Source organism: Oncorhynchus nerka, unplaced genomic scaffold (genome assembly GCF_034236695.1).
Source record: "Oncorhynchus nerka isolate Pitt River unplaced genomic scaffold, Oner_Uvic_2.0 unplaced_scaffold_2981, whole genome shotgun sequence".
Lineage (NCBI taxonomy): Eukaryota > Metazoa > Chordata > Actinopteri > Salmoniformes > Salmonidae > Oncorhynchus > Oncorhynchus nerka.
Genome location: NW_027038316.1, coordinates 14,114 through 28,902, shown reverse-complemented (window position 1 = coordinate 28,902; position 14,789 = coordinate 14,114). Strand labels below are relative to the sequence as shown.

Sequence of the window (14,789 nt, the reverse complement as noted above, 5' to 3'; positions counted from 1 at the left end):
CACACACACTGAGACATACACACACGACACACACACTGAGACACACACACACTGAGACACACACACACTCTGAGACACACACACTGAGACATACACACACACACACACACTGAGACACACACACACACCCAGATCAGTGACTGTTGTGTTTCTCTGTAACACCCTGAGACACCCACCCAGATCAGTGACTGTTGTGTTTCTCTGAGACACCCACCCAGATCAGTGACTGTTGTGTTTCTCTGTAACACCCTGAGACACCCACCCAGATCAGTGACTGTTGTGTTTCTCTGAGACACCCACCCAGATCAGTGACCGTTGTGTTTCTCTGAGACACCCACCCAGTTCAGTGACCGTTGTGTTTCTCTGAGACACCCTGAGACACCCACCCAGATCAGTGACTGTTGTGTTTCTCTGAGACACCCTGAGACACCCACCCAGATCAGTGACTGTTGTGTTTCTCTGTAACACCCTGAGACACCCACCCAGATCAGTGACTGTTGTGTTTCTCTGAGACACCCTGAGACACCCACCCAGATCAGTGACTGTTGTGTTTCTCTGAGACACCCTGAGACACCCACCCAGATCAGTGACTGTTGTGTTTCTCTGAGACACCCTGAGACACCCACCCAGATCAGTGACTGTTGTGTTTCTCTGAGACACCCACCCAGATCAGTGACTGTTGTGTTTCTCTGAGACACCCTGAGACACCCACCCAGATCAGTGACCGTTGTGTTTCTCTGAGACACCCTGAGACACCCACCCAGATCAGTGACCGTTGTGTTTCTCTGAGACACCCTGAGACACCCACCCAGATCAGTGACTGTTGTGTTTCTCTGTAACACCCTGAGACACCCACCCAGATCAGTGACTGTTGTGTTTCTCTGTAACACCCTGAGACACCCACCCAGATCAGTGACTGTTGTGTTTCTCTGTAACACCCTGAGACACCCACCCAGATCAGTGACTGTTGTGTTTCTGTAACACCCTGAGACACCCACCCAGATCAGTGACTGTTGTGTTTCTCTGTAGACACCCTGAGACACCCACCCAGATCAGTGACTGTTGTGTTTCTCTGTAGACACCCTGAGACACCCACCCAGATCAGTGACTGTTGTGTTTCTCTGAGACACCCACCCAGATCAGTGACTGTTGTGTTTCTCTGAGACACCCTGAGACACCCACCCAGATCAGTGACTGTTGTGTTTCTCTGAGACACCCACCCAGATCAGTGACTGTTGTTTCTCTGTAACACCCTGAGACACCCACCCAGATCAGTGACTGTTGTGTTTCTCTGAGACACCCACCCAGATCAGTGACCGTTGTGTTTCTCTGAGACACCCTGAGACACCCACCCAGATCAGTGACTGTTGTGTTTCTCTGAGACACCCTGAGACACCCACCCAGATCAGTGACTGTTGTGTTTCTCTGAGACACCCTGAGACACCCACCCAGATCAGTGACTGTTGTGTTTCTCTGTAACACCCTGAGACACCCACCCAGAGCAGTGACTGTTGTGTTTCTCTGAGACACCCACCCAGATCAATGACCGTTGTGTTTCTCTGTAGTTCGTGGAGATCAAAGGAAGTGTGTTTAAGAAGTTTGAGAAGAACAACCTCTTTCAGATGTCTAACAGTGGTGAGTATAACTACCCCTGACCTCTAACCTCTGACCTCTAACCTCTGACTTCTAACAACCTCTTTCAGATGTCTAACAGTGGTGAGTATAACTACCCCTGACCTCTAACCCTTGACCTCTAACCCCTTACCTCTGACTTCTAACAACCTCTTTCAGATGTCTAACAGTGGTGAGTATAACTACCCCTGACCTCTGACCCCTTGGCGCCTCTCCCTGACCTCTGACCCCTTGGCGCCTCTCTCTGACCCCTGACCTCTCTAACCCTGGTGGTCATATTCTGACATTAAAACATTTTTATTCCACCTGGGTTGTTATTGAGGTAAATATAACAGTAATTCTGCTCTTCTCTCCCCTCCTCCCCCTTTCTCTCTCTCCATCACCCCACCCTCTCTCTCTCCCCCCTCCTCCCCCTTTCTCTCTCTCCATCCCCCACCCTCTCTCTCCTATTCTCTCTCTCTATCGCCCCACCCTCTCTCTCTCCCCCCTCTCTCTCTCTCTCTCCATCCCCACCCTCTCTCTCCCCCTCCTCCCCCTCTCTCTCTCCCATCACCCCACCCTCTCTCTCTCCCCCCTCCCTCCCCTCTCTCTCTCATCACCCCACCCTCTCTCTCCTATTCTCTCTCTCCATCACCCCACCCTCTCTCTCTCCCCCTCCTCCCCTCTCTCTCTCTATCGCCCCACCCTCTCTCTCTCCCCCTCCTCCCCCTCTCTCTCTCCATCACCCCACCCTCTCTCTCTATTCTCTCTCTCTATCGCCCCACCCTCTCTCTCTCCCCCTCCCTCCCCCTTTCTCTCTCCATCACCCCACCCTCTCTCTCTATTCTCTCTCTCTATCGCCCCACCCTCTCTCTCTCTCATCACCCCACCCCTCTCTCTCCCCTCCTCCCTCTCTCTCTCTCCATCACCCCACCCTCTCTCTCTCCCCTCCTCCCCCTCTCTCTCTCCCATCACCCCACCCTCTCTCTCCTATTCTCTCTCTATCGCCCCACCCTCTCTCTCCCCCTCCTCCCCCTCTCTCTCTCCATCACCCCCTCTCTCTCCCCTATTCTCTCTCTCCCCCTCCTCCCCCTCTCTCTCTCCCCCCACCCCACCCTCTCTCTCCTATTCTCGCTCTCCTCCCTCTATCGCCCCACCCCACCCCACCCTCTCTCTCCCCCTCCTCCCCCTCTCTCTCTCCCCCCTCCTCCCCCCCCTCTCTCTCCATCACCCCACCCTCTCTCTCCTATTCTCTCTCTCTCTCCCCCCACCTCTCTCTCTCCCCCTCCTCCCCCCTCTCTCCTCCATCACCCCACCCTCTCTCTCCTATTCTCTCTCTCTATCGCCCCACCTCTCCTCCCCCTCCTCCCCCTCTCTCCCCTCCTCTCCCCTCTCTCTCTCCCCCTCCTCCCCCTCTCTCTCTCTATCACCCCCCCTCTCTCTCCTATTCTCTCTCTCTCTAATCGCCCCACCCTCTCTCTCTCCCCCTCCTCCCCCTCTCTCTCTCTCCATCACCCCACCTCTCCTATTCTCCTCTCTATCGCCTCTCTCTCTCCCTCTATCCTTCCCCCTCTCCTATTCTCCCCCTCTCTTTCGCTCCATCACCCCACCCTCTCTCTATTACATCCCCTCTCCCCTCCTCCTCTCTCTCCCCTCCCTCCCCCTCTCTCTATCCCCTCCTCCTCCTCTCTCTCTCTCTCCCCTCTCTCCCTCCTCCTCTCTCTCTCCCCTCCTCTCTCTCTCCCCTCTCTATCCCCTCCTCCCTCTCTATCCCCTCCTCCTCCTCTCTCTCTCTCCTCCCCTCTCCCCTCCTCTCTATCCCCTCCTCCCTCTCTCTCCCCTCCTCTCTCTCCCTCCTCTCTCTCTCCCCTCTCTATCCCCTCCTCCCCTCTCTATCCCCTCCTCCTCTCTCTCTCTCTCCTCCTCTCTCCCTCCTCTCTATCCCTCCTCCCCTCTCTCTCCCTCCTCTCTCTCCCCTCCTCTCTCTCTCCCCCTCTCTATCCCCTCCTCCCCTCTCTATCCCCTCCCCTCTCTCTATCCCCTCCTCTCTCTCTCTCCTCCCCTCTCTCCCTCCTCCTCTCTCTATCCCCTCCTCCCTCTCTCTCTCCTCAGACATAAAGGAGAGGTTCACTAACTATGTTCTGTTAATCATTGTCTGTCTACGGAACATGGAGCAGTTCTCATGGAATCCTGGTAACTACTGTCTGTCTGTCTGTCTGTCTGTCTGTCTGTCTGTCTGTCTGTCTGTCTGTCTGTCTGTCTGTCTGTCTGTCTGCCTGTGTCTGTCTGCCTGTGTCTGTCTGTCTGCCTGTACGTCTGTCTGCCTGTACGTCTGTCTGCCTGTGTCTGCTTGCCTGCCTGCCTGCCTGCCTGCCTGCCCTGCCCTGCCCTGCCTGCCTGCGAAAAGGTGTGTTGAGCAGGTCTGGGTTCTGTGTGTTGGAGCAGGACTGGGTTCTGGTGTGTTGGAGCAGGACTGGGTTCTGGTGTGTTGGAGCAGGACTGGGTTCTGGTGTGTTGGAGTAGGACTGGGTTCTGGTAAGGCTAAAGGTGGGCCAGGCGGCTGAGAGGGTGATAAGGCTAAAGGTGGGCCAGGTGGCTAGCTGAGAGGGTGGTCTATTGGTAAGGCTAAAGGTGGGCCAGGTGGCTAGCTGAGAGGGTGGTCTATTGGTAAGGCTAAGGTGGGCCAGGTGGCTAGCTGAGAGGGTGGTCTATTGGTAAGGCTAAAGGTGGGCCAGGTGGCTAGCTGAGGGTGGTCTATTGGTAAGGCTAAAGGTTGGTCAGGTGGCTAGCTGAGAGGGTGATAAGGCTAAGGTGGGCCAGGCGGCTAGCTGAGAGGGTGATAAGGCTAAAGGTGGGCCAGGCGGCCAGCTGAGAGGGTGATAAGGCTAAAGGTGGGCCAGGCGGCCAGCTGAGAGGGTGATAAGGCTAAAGGTGGGCCAGGTGGCTAGCTGAGAGGGTGATAAGGCTAAAGGTGGGCCAGGTGGCTAGCTGAGAGGGTGATAAGGCTAAAGGTGGGCCAGGCGGCCAGCTGAGATCTTGATCTATTGGTAAGGCTAAAGATGGGCCAGGTGGCTAGCTGAGAGGGTGGTCTATTGTAAGGCTAAAGGTGGGCCAGGTGGCCTAGCTGAGAGGTGGTCTGTTGGTAAGGCTAAAGGTGGCCAGGTGGCTAGCTGAGAGGGTGGTCTATTGGTAAGGCTAAAAGGTGGGCCAGGTGGCTAGCTGAGAGGGTGGTCTATTGGTAAGGCTAAGGTGGGCCAGGTGGCTAGCTGAGAGGGTGATAAGGCTAAAGGTGGGCCAGGTGCCTAGCTGAGAGGGGTGATAAGGCTAAGGTGGGCCAGGTGGCTAGCTGAGGAGGGTGATAAGGCTAAAGGTGGCCAGGTGGCTAGCTGAGAGGGTGATAAGGCTAAAAGGTGGAGCAGGTGCCTAGCTGAGAGGGTGATAAGGCTAAAGGTGGGCCAGGTGGCTAGCTGAGGGTGATAAGGCAAAGGTGGGCCAGGTGCCTAGCTGAGAGGTGATAAGGCTAAGGTGGGCCAGGTGGCTAGCTGAGATCTTGATCTATTGGTAAGCCTAAAGGTGGGCCAGGCGGCCAGCTGAGATGGTGGTAAGGCTTAAGGTGGGCCAGGTGGCTAGCTGAGAGGGTGGTAAGGCTATAGGTGGGCCAGCAGCCAGCTGAGATCTTGATCTATTGGTAAGACTGAAACATTCAGTGTTCAGGGGAGATTTTCACAGCATAGGAGTTAGTTGTCAGTTCGGCTGTTGTATTACTTTGTCATAATTACATTGACCAGAGGGGAGACAGGTTAGATAATTACATAATTACATTGACCAGAGGACAGACAGGTTAGATAATTACATAATTACATTGACCAGAGGAGAGACAGGTTAGATAATTACATAATTACATTGACCAGAGGAGAGACAGGTTAGATAATTACATAATTACATTGACCAGAGGAGAGACAGGTTAGATAATTACATAATTACATTGACCAGAGGAGAGACAGGTTAGATAATTACATAATTACATTGACCAGAGGAGAGACAGGTTAGATAATTACATAATTACATTGACCAGAGGAGAGACAGGTTAGATAATTACATAATTACATTGACCAGAGGAGAGACAGGTTAGATAATTACATAATTACATTGACCAGAGGACAGACAGGTTAGATAATTACATAATTACATTGACCAGAGGAGAGACAGGTTAGATAATTACATTGACCAGAGGAGAGACAGGTTAGATAATTACATAATTACATTGACCAGAGGACAGACAGGTTAGATAATTACATAATTACATTGACCAGAGGACAGACAGGTTATCAGCACTGTTCATAACCTGTGGACTCGTATCGACTGGGTGTCTGTATTGAAAATGTATCAATCGCTGATGTTATTGATTTAGTGATGTATTAATAATGTATTGATAATGTCCTGATCGGTTAATATGAATGATTAGTGTTGTATTGATAACGTACTGATCGGTTAATATGAATGATTAGTGTTGTATTGATAATGTACTGATCGGTTAATATGAATGATTAGTGATGTATTGATAATGTACTGATCGGTTAATATGAATGATTAGTGTTGTATTGATAATGTCCTGATCGGTTAATATGAATGATTAGTGATGTATTGATAATGTACTGATCGGTTAATATGAATGATTAGTGTTGTATTGATAATGTCCTGATGATTTCATTATTGATTAGTGATGTATTGATAATGTACTGATCGGTTAATATGAATGATTAGTGTTGTATTGATAATGTCCTGATCGGTTAATATGAATGATTAGTGATGTATTGATAATGTACTGATGATTTCATTATTGATTAGTGATGTATTGATAATGTACTGATCGGTTAATATGAATGATTAGTGTTGTATTGATAATGTACTGATCGGTTAATATGAATGATTAGTGTTGTATTGATAATGTACTGATCGGTTAATATGAATGATTAGTGATGTATTGATAATGTCCTGATCGGTTAATATGAATGATTAGTGTTGTATTGATAATGTACTGATCGGTTAATATGAATGATTAGTGTTGTATTGATAATGTACTGATCGGTTAATATGAATGATTAGTGATGTATTGATAATGTACTGATGATTTCATTATTGATTAGTGATGTATTGATAATGTCCTGATCGGTTAATATGAATGATTAGTGTTGTATTGATAATGTCCTGATCGGTTAATATGAATGATTAGTGATGTATTGATAATGTACTGATCGGTTAATATGAATGATTAGTGTTGTATTGATAATGTACTGATCGGTTAATATGATTTGATTTCTAATGACAGACCACCTGTGGGTGCTGTTTCCTGACGTCGTCATGGTGATAGCGTCTGAGGTTACCGTGGATGTCGTCAAGCACGCCTTCATCACCAAGTTTAACGACATCACCGCAGACGTAAGTGTCCCTCCCTCCCTCCCTCCCTCCCTCCGTCCCTCCCTCCCTCCCTCCCTCCGTCCCTCCCTCCCTCCCTCCGTCCCTCCCTCCGTCCCTCCCTCCCTCCGTCCCTCCCTCTCTCCGTCCCTCCCTCCTCCGTCCCTCCCTCTCTCCGTCCCTCCCTCCCTCCCTCCCTCCCTCCCTCCCTCCGTCCCTCCCCTCCCTCCCTCCGTCCCTCCCTCCCTCCGTCCCTCCCTCTCTCCGTCCCTCCTCCCTCCGTCCTCCCTCCCTCCCTCCCTCCGTCCTCCCTCCCTCCCTCCTCCGTCCTCCCCTCCTCCCTCCCTCCCTCCCTCCGTCCCTCCCTCCCTCCCTCCCTCCGTCCCTCCCTCCCTCCGTCCCTCCCTCCTCCCTCCAGACCCTCCCTCCCTCCCTCCCTCCCTCCCTCCTCCCCTCCCTCCCCCTCCCTCCCTCCCCTCCCTCCCTCCCTCCCTCCCTCCCTCCTCCTCCCTCCCTCCCTCCCTCCCTCCCTCCCTCCCTCCCTCCCTCCCTCCCTCCTCCCTCCTCCTTCCTCCCTCCCTCCGTCCCTCCCTCCCTCCCTCCCTCCCTCCCTCCCTCCCTTCCTCCCTCCCTCCCTCCCTCCCTCCCTCCCTCCCTCCCTCCGTCCGTCCTCTCCTGGGGGTGGGGTTTAGGGTTAGTATAACGACATCATTGCAGACGTAAGTGTCCCTCCCTCCCTCCTCCCTCCCTCCCTCCCTCCCTCCGTCCTCTCCTGGGGGTGTGGTTTAGGGTTAGTATAACGACATCACTGCAGACGTAAGTGTCCCTCCCTCCCTCCGTCCTCTCCTGGGGGTGTGGTTTAGGGTTAGTATAACGACATCACTGCAGACGTAAGTGTCCCTCCGTCCCTCCCTCCCCCTCCCCCTCCCCCTCCCTCCCCCTCCTTCCCTCCCTCCCTCCCTCCCTCCCTCCCCCTCCCTCCCTCCCCCTCCCTCCTCCCTCCCTCCCTCCCCCTCCCTCCCTCCCTCCGTCCTCTCCTGGGGGTGTGGTTTAGGGTTAGTATAACGACATCACTGCAGACGTAAGTGTCTGTCTGTCCGTCCCTCCCTCCCTCCCTCCCTCCCCCCTCCCTCCCTCCCTCCCTCCGTCCTCTCCTGGGGGTGTGGTTTAGGGTTAGTATAACGACATCACTGCAGACGTGAGTGTCCCTCCCTCCCTCCGCCCGTCCTCTCCTGGGGGTGTGTCTACAGGTGTCACGCCCTGACCTTGGAGAGCCTTTTATTCTGTCATTTGGTTAGGTCTGGGTGTGACTAGGGTGGTTACTCTAGTTACTCTTAATTCATTAGACGATCGATTAGAGCTCATCTGTTCACCACATCCAGGGTGCCGATATATTAGAGCTCATCTGTTCACCTCATCCAGGGTGCCGATATATTAGAGCTCATCTGTTCACCTCATCCAGGGTGCCGATATATTAGAGCTCATCTGTTCACCTCATCCAGGGTGCCGATATATTAGAGCTCATCTGTTCACCTCATCCAGGGTGCCGATATATTAGAGCTCATCTGTTCACCTCATCCAGGGTGCCGATATATTAGAGCTCATCTGTTCACCTCATCCAGGGTGCCGATATATTAGAGCTCATCTGTTCACCTCATCCAGGGGTGCCGATATATTAGAGCTCATCTGTTCACCTCATCTATGTGATCCAGGGTGCCGATATATTAGAGCTCATCTGTTCACCTCATCCAGGGTGCCGATATATTAGAGCTCATCTGTTCACCTCATCCAGGGGTGCCGATATATTAGAGCTCATCTGTTCACCTCATCCAGGGTGCCGATATATTAGAGCTCATCTGTTCACCTCATCCAGGGTGCCGATATATTAGAGCTCATCTGTTCACCTCATCCAGGGTGCCGATATATTAGAGCTCATCTGTTCACCTCATCCAGGGGTGCCGATATATTAGAGCTCATCTGTTCACCTCATCTAGGGGTGCCGATATATTAGAGCTCATCTGTTCACCTCATCTATGTGATCCAGGTCTACGGGGAGTACCGGGCCAGCCTGGCGTTTGACCTCGTCAGCAGCAGACAGAAAAACGTGAGATTTAAACATGAATATTGATGATGATGATGATGATGATTGATAATGGAATATATTGTATTGATTTACTGATGATCATTATCCATATGGTGTGTGTGTGTTTGTTTACCAGGCCTATACAGACTACAGTGACTCAGTCTCCAGGAGAATGGGCTTCATTCCACTGCCTTTAGCTCTGCTGGTAAGAGACGGGTTCAACTAGTATTTACAGCTCTTTAAGGCTGGGTCTGCCTGGGTTCAACTAGTATTTTACAGCTCTTTAAGGCAGGGTCTGCCTGGGTTCAACTAGTATTTACAGCTCTTTAAGGCTGGGTCTGTAGGCCTGGGTTCAACTAGTATTTACAGCTCTTTAAGGCTGGGTCTGCCTGGGTTCAACTAGTATTTACAGCTCTTTAAGGCTGGGTCTGCCTGGGTTCAACTAGTATTTACAGCTCTTTAAGGCTGGGTCTGCAGGCCTGGGTTCAACTAGTATTTACAGCTCTTTAAGGCTGGGTCTGCCTGGGTTCAACTAGTATTTACAGCTCTTTAAGGCTGGGTCTGTAGGCCTGGGTTCAACTAGTATTACAGCTCTTTAAGGATGGGTCTACAGACCTGGGTTCAACTAGTATTTACAGCTCTTTAAGGCTGGGTCTGCAGGCCTGGGTTCAACTAGTATTTACAGCTCTTTAAGGCTGGGTCTGCAGGCCTGGGTTCAACTAGTATTACAGCTCTTTAAGGCTGGGTCTGCCTGGGTTCAACTAGTATTTACAGCTCTTTAAGGCTGGGTCTGCCTGGGTTCAACTAGTATTTACAGCTCTTTAAGGCTGGGTCTGTAGGCCTGGGTTCAACTAGTAATTACAGCTCTTTAAGGCTGGGTCTGCCTGGGTTCAACTAGTATTACAGCTCTTTAAGGCTGGGTCTGCCTGGGTTCAACTAGTATTACAGCTCTTTAAGGCTGGGTCTGCCTGGGTTCAACTAGTATTACAGCTCTTTAAGGCTGGGTCTGCCTGGGTTCAACTAGTATTACAGCTCTTTAAGGCTGGGTCTGCCTGGGTTCAACTAGTATTACAGCTCTTTAAGGCTGGGTCTGCCTGGGTTCAACTAGTATTTACAGCTCTTTAAGGCTGGGTCTGCCTGGGTTCAACTAGTATTTACAGCTCATTAAGGGTGGATCTGCAGGGAGGAGACAGGGTTATTATTGATTAGGCTGATATTAAACCCAGGTCTGGGGGAGGGACAGGGTTATTATTGATTAGGCTGATATTGAACCCAGGTCTGGGGGAGGAGACAGGGTTATTATTGATTTGTCTGGTATTGATCCCAGGTCTGGGGGAGGAGACAGGGTTATTATTGATTGGGCTGGTATTGATATTGATCCCAGGTCTGGGGGAGGAGACAGGGTTATTATTGATTGGGCTGGTATTTAACCCAGGTCTGGGGGGAGGAGACAGGGTTATTATTGATTAGGCTGGTATTGATCCCAGGTCTGGGGGGAGGAGACAGGGTTATTATTGATTGGGCTGGTATTGATATTGATCCCAGGTCTGGGGGAGGAGACAGGGTTATTATTGATTGGGCTGGTATTGATATTGATCCCAGGTCTGGGGGAGGAGACAGGGTTATTATTGATTGGGCTGATATTGATATTGATCCCAGGTCTGGGGGAGGAGACAGGGTTATTATTGATTGGGCTGGTATTTAACCCAGGTCTGGGGGGAGGAGACAGGGTTATTATTGATTAGGCTGGTATTGATCCCAGGTCTGGGGGAGGAGACAGGGTTATTATTGATTAGGCTGGTATTGATCCCAGGTCTGGGGGAGGAGACAGGGTTATTATTGACAGGGATATTGGTGTGTGTGTGTGTCTGTTTCAGTTGATCAGGGTGGTGACCAGCTCAGTGAAGATCCAGGGATCTCTCTCCTTCATGTGTGTTCTTCTCTTCTACCTGGGGTAAGATGTCTTCTCTTCTACCTGGGGTAAGATGTCTTCTCTTCTACCTGGGGTAAGATGTCTTCTCTTCTACCTGGGGTAAGATGTCTTCTCTTCTACCTGGGGTAAGATGTCTTCTCTTCTACCTGGGGTAAGATGTCTTCTCTTCTACCTGGGGTAAGATGTCTTCTCTTCTACCTGGGGTAAGATGTCTTCTCTTCTACCTGGGGTAAGATGTGTGTCTCTTCTACCTGGGGTAAGATGTCTTCTCTTCTACCTGGGGTAAGATGTCTGCTCTTCTACCTGGGGTAAGATGTGTGTCTCTTCTACCTGGGGTAAGATGTCTTCTCTTCTACCTGGGGTAAGATGTGTGTCTCTTCTACCTGGGGTAAGATGTCTTCTATTCTACCTGGGGTAAGATGTCTTCTCTTCTACCTGGGTTAAGATGTCTTCTCTTCTACCTGGGGTAAGATGTGTGTCTCTTCTACCTGGGGTAAGATGTCTTCTATTCTACCTGGGGTAAGATGTCTTCTCTTCTACCTGGGGTAAGATGTGTGTCTCTTCTACCTGGGGTAAGATGTCTTCTCTTCTACCTGGGGTAAGATGTCTTCTCTTCTACCTGGGGTAAGATGTCTTCTCTTCTACCTGGGGTAAGATGTCTTCTCTTCTACCTGGGGTAGATGTCTTCTCTTCTACCTGGGGTAAGATGTGTGTCTCTTCTACCTGGGGTAAGATGTGTGTCTCTTCTACCTGGGGTAAGATGTCTTCTCTTCTACCTGGGGTAAGATGTGTGTCTCTTCTACCTGGGGTAAGATGTCTTCTCTTCTACCTGGGGTAAGATGTCTTCTATTCTACCTGGGGTAAGATGTCTTCTCTTCTACCTGGGGTAAGATGTCTTCTCTTCTACCTGGGGTAAGATGTGTGTCTCTTCTACCTGGGGTAAGATGTCTACTGAACAGTATCGTGTTGCTGGGGACGTCCTGTGTGTGTGTGTGTGTGTGTGTGTGTGTGTAGGATGATCTCTCTGAAGGTACTGAACAGTATCTGTTGCTGGGGACGTCCTGTGTGTGTGTGTGTGTGTGTGTGTGTGTGTGTGTGTGTGTGAGGATGATCTCTGAAGGTACTGAACAGTATCGTGTTGCTGGGGACGTCCTGTGTGTGTGTGTGTGTGTGTGTGTGTGTGTGTGTGTGTGTGTGTGTGTGGGATGATCTCTCTGAAGGTACTGAACAGTATCGTGTTGCTGGGGACGTCCTGTGTGTGTGTGTGTGTGTGTGTGTGTGTGTGTGTGTGTGTGTGTGTGTGTGTGTGTGTGTGTGTGTGTGTGTGTGTGTAGGATGATCTCTCTGAAGGTACTGAACAGTATCGTGTTGCTGGGGACGTCCTGTGTGTGTGTGTGTGTGTGTGTGTGTGTGTAGGATGATCTCTGAAGGTACTGAACAGTATCGTGTTGCTGGGGGCGTCCTGTGTGTGTGTGTGTGTGTGTGTGTGTGTGTGTGTGTGTAGGATGATCTCTCTGAAGGTACTGAACAGTATCGTGTTGCTGGGGACGTCCTGTGTGTGTGTGTGTGTGTGTGTGTGTGTAGGATGATCTCTCTGAAGGTACTGAACAGTATCGTGTTGCTGGGGACGTCCTGTGTGTGTGTGTGTGTGTGTGTGTGTGTGTGTGTGTGTGTGTGTGTGTAGGATGATCTCTCTGAAGGTACTGAACAGTATCGTGTTGCTGGGGACGTCCTGTGTGTTCGTTAAAGAAGCCCATATGGAGGAGTAGCTGTTCCAGTCTCCCCCTGCTGCCTCCAGCCGTTCCAACTCTAGAGCACACAGACCCACACACACCACCCCCAGGTAACACACACACCCCCCAGGTAACACACACACCACCCCCCAGGTAACACACACCCACCCCCAGGTAACACACACACCACCCCTCCAGGTAACACACACCACCCCTCCAGGTAACACACACACCACCCCCAGGTAACACACACACCACCCCTCCAGGTAACACACACACCACCCCTCCAGGTAACACACACCACCCCCTCCAGGTAACACACACCACCCCTCCAGGTAACACACACCACCCCACCAGGTAACACACACCACCCCTCCAGGTAACACACACCACCCCTCCAGGTAACACACACCACCCCACCAGGTAACACACACCACCCCACCAGGTAACACACACCACCCCACCAGGTAACACACACCACCCCCTCCAGGTAACACACCACCCCACCAGGTAACACACACCACCCCTCCAGGTAACACACACCACCCCTCCAGGTAACACACACACACCACCCCTCCAGGTAACACACACACACCACCCCTCCAGGTAACACACACACCACCCCTCCAGGTAACACACACACCACCCCTCCAGGTAACACACACCACCCCTCCAGGTAACACACACCACCCCTCCAGGTAACACACACACCACCCCTCCAGGTAACACACACACACCACCCCTCCAGGTAACACACACCACCCCTCCAGGTAACACACACACCACCCCTCCAGGTAACACACACCACCCCTCCAGGTAACACACACCACCCCTCCAGGTAACACACCACCCCTCCAGGTAACACACACCACCCCTCCAGGTAACACACCCACCCCCTCCAGGTAACACACCACCCCTCCAGGTAACACACACCACCCCTCCAGGTAACACACACCACCCCTCCAGGTAACACACCACGCCTCCAGGTAACACACACCACCCCTCCAGGTAACACACACCACCCCTCCAGGTAACACACACACCACCCTCCAGGTAACACACACACCCCCCAGGTAACACACACACCCACCCCACCAGGTAACACACACCACCCCTCCAGGTAACACACACCACCCCCCCAGGTAACACACACCACCCCTCCAGGCAACACACACCACCCCCCAGGTAACACACACCACCCCCCCAGGTATCACACATCACCCCTCCAGGTAACACACACCACCCCCTCCAGGTAACACACACCACCCCTCCAGGTAACACACACCACCCCTCCAGGTAACACACACCACCCCTCCAGGTAACACACACACCACCCCACCAGGTAACACACACCACCCCACCAGGTAACACACACCACCCCTCCAGGTAACACACACCACCCCTCCAGGTAACACACACACACACCACCCCTCCAGGTAACACACACCACCCCTCCAGGTAACACACACACACCACCCCTCCAGGTAACACACACACCACCCCTCCAGGTAACACACACCACCCCTCCAGGTAACACACCACGCCCCTCCAGGTAACACACACACACCACCCTCCAGGTAACACACACACACCCCTCCAGGTAACACACACCTCCCCTCCAGGTAACACACACCCCCCCTCCAGGTAACACACACACCCCCTCCAGGTAACACACACACCCCCTCCAGGTAACACACACCACCCTCCAGGTAACACACACCACCCTCCAGGTAACACACACACCACCCCTCCAGGTAACACACACACCACCCCTCCAGGTAACACACACACACCCCTCCAGGTAACACACACACCACCCTCCAGGTAACACACACACCACCTCCAGGTAACACACACACCACCCCTCCAGGTAACACACACCACCCCTCAGGTAACACACACCACCCTCCAGGTAACACACACCACCCCACCAGGTAACACACACCACCCCTCCAGGTAACACACACACACCACCCTCCAGGTAACACACACCACCCCACCAGGTAACACACAC

At 51.9% G+C, this 14,789-nt stretch overlaps 1 protein-coding gene across 2 annotated transcripts; it reads left to right on the top strand.

Moving 5' to 3' along the window:
- The first annotated feature begins 1,529 nt into the window (after positions 1-1,529).
- On the top strand, positions 1,530-12,862 carry LOC135566911 (transmembrane anterior posterior transformation protein 1 homolog). 2 transcript variants are annotated; one of them, XM_065014473.1, is made up of 7 exons: positions 1,530-1,635; positions 3,724-3,804; positions 6,941-7,050; positions 9,071-9,130; positions 9,246-9,314; positions 10,987-11,063; positions 12,727-12,862. In XM_065014473.1, exons 1-7 carry the CDS (start codon positions 1,623-1,625, stop codon positions 12,809-12,811), a joined length of 495 nt encoding a protein of 164 aa, XP_064870545.1. In that variant the 5' UTR covers positions 1,530-1,622; the 3' UTR covers positions 12,812-12,862. The 2 variants fall into 2 exon arrangements, with proteins under 2 accessions (XP_064870545.1, XP_064870546.1); XM_065014474.1 differs by having other exon boundaries at positions 12,377-12,816.
- Positions 12,863-14,789: the final 1,927 nt, after the last annotated feature.

Excerpts from the sequence above, each read along its gene's own strand:
- LOC135566911 (XM_065014473.1), top strand. Across the intron at positions 3,805-6,940 it reads GCAGTTCTCATGGAATCCTG|ACCACCTGTGGGTGCTGTTT; the intron begins GTAACTACTGTC and ends TTCTAATGACAG. Across the intron at positions 11,064-12,726 it reads GTTCTTCTCTTCTACCTGGG|GATGATCTCTCTGAAGGTAC; the intron begins GTAAGATGTCTT and ends GTGTGTGTGTAG.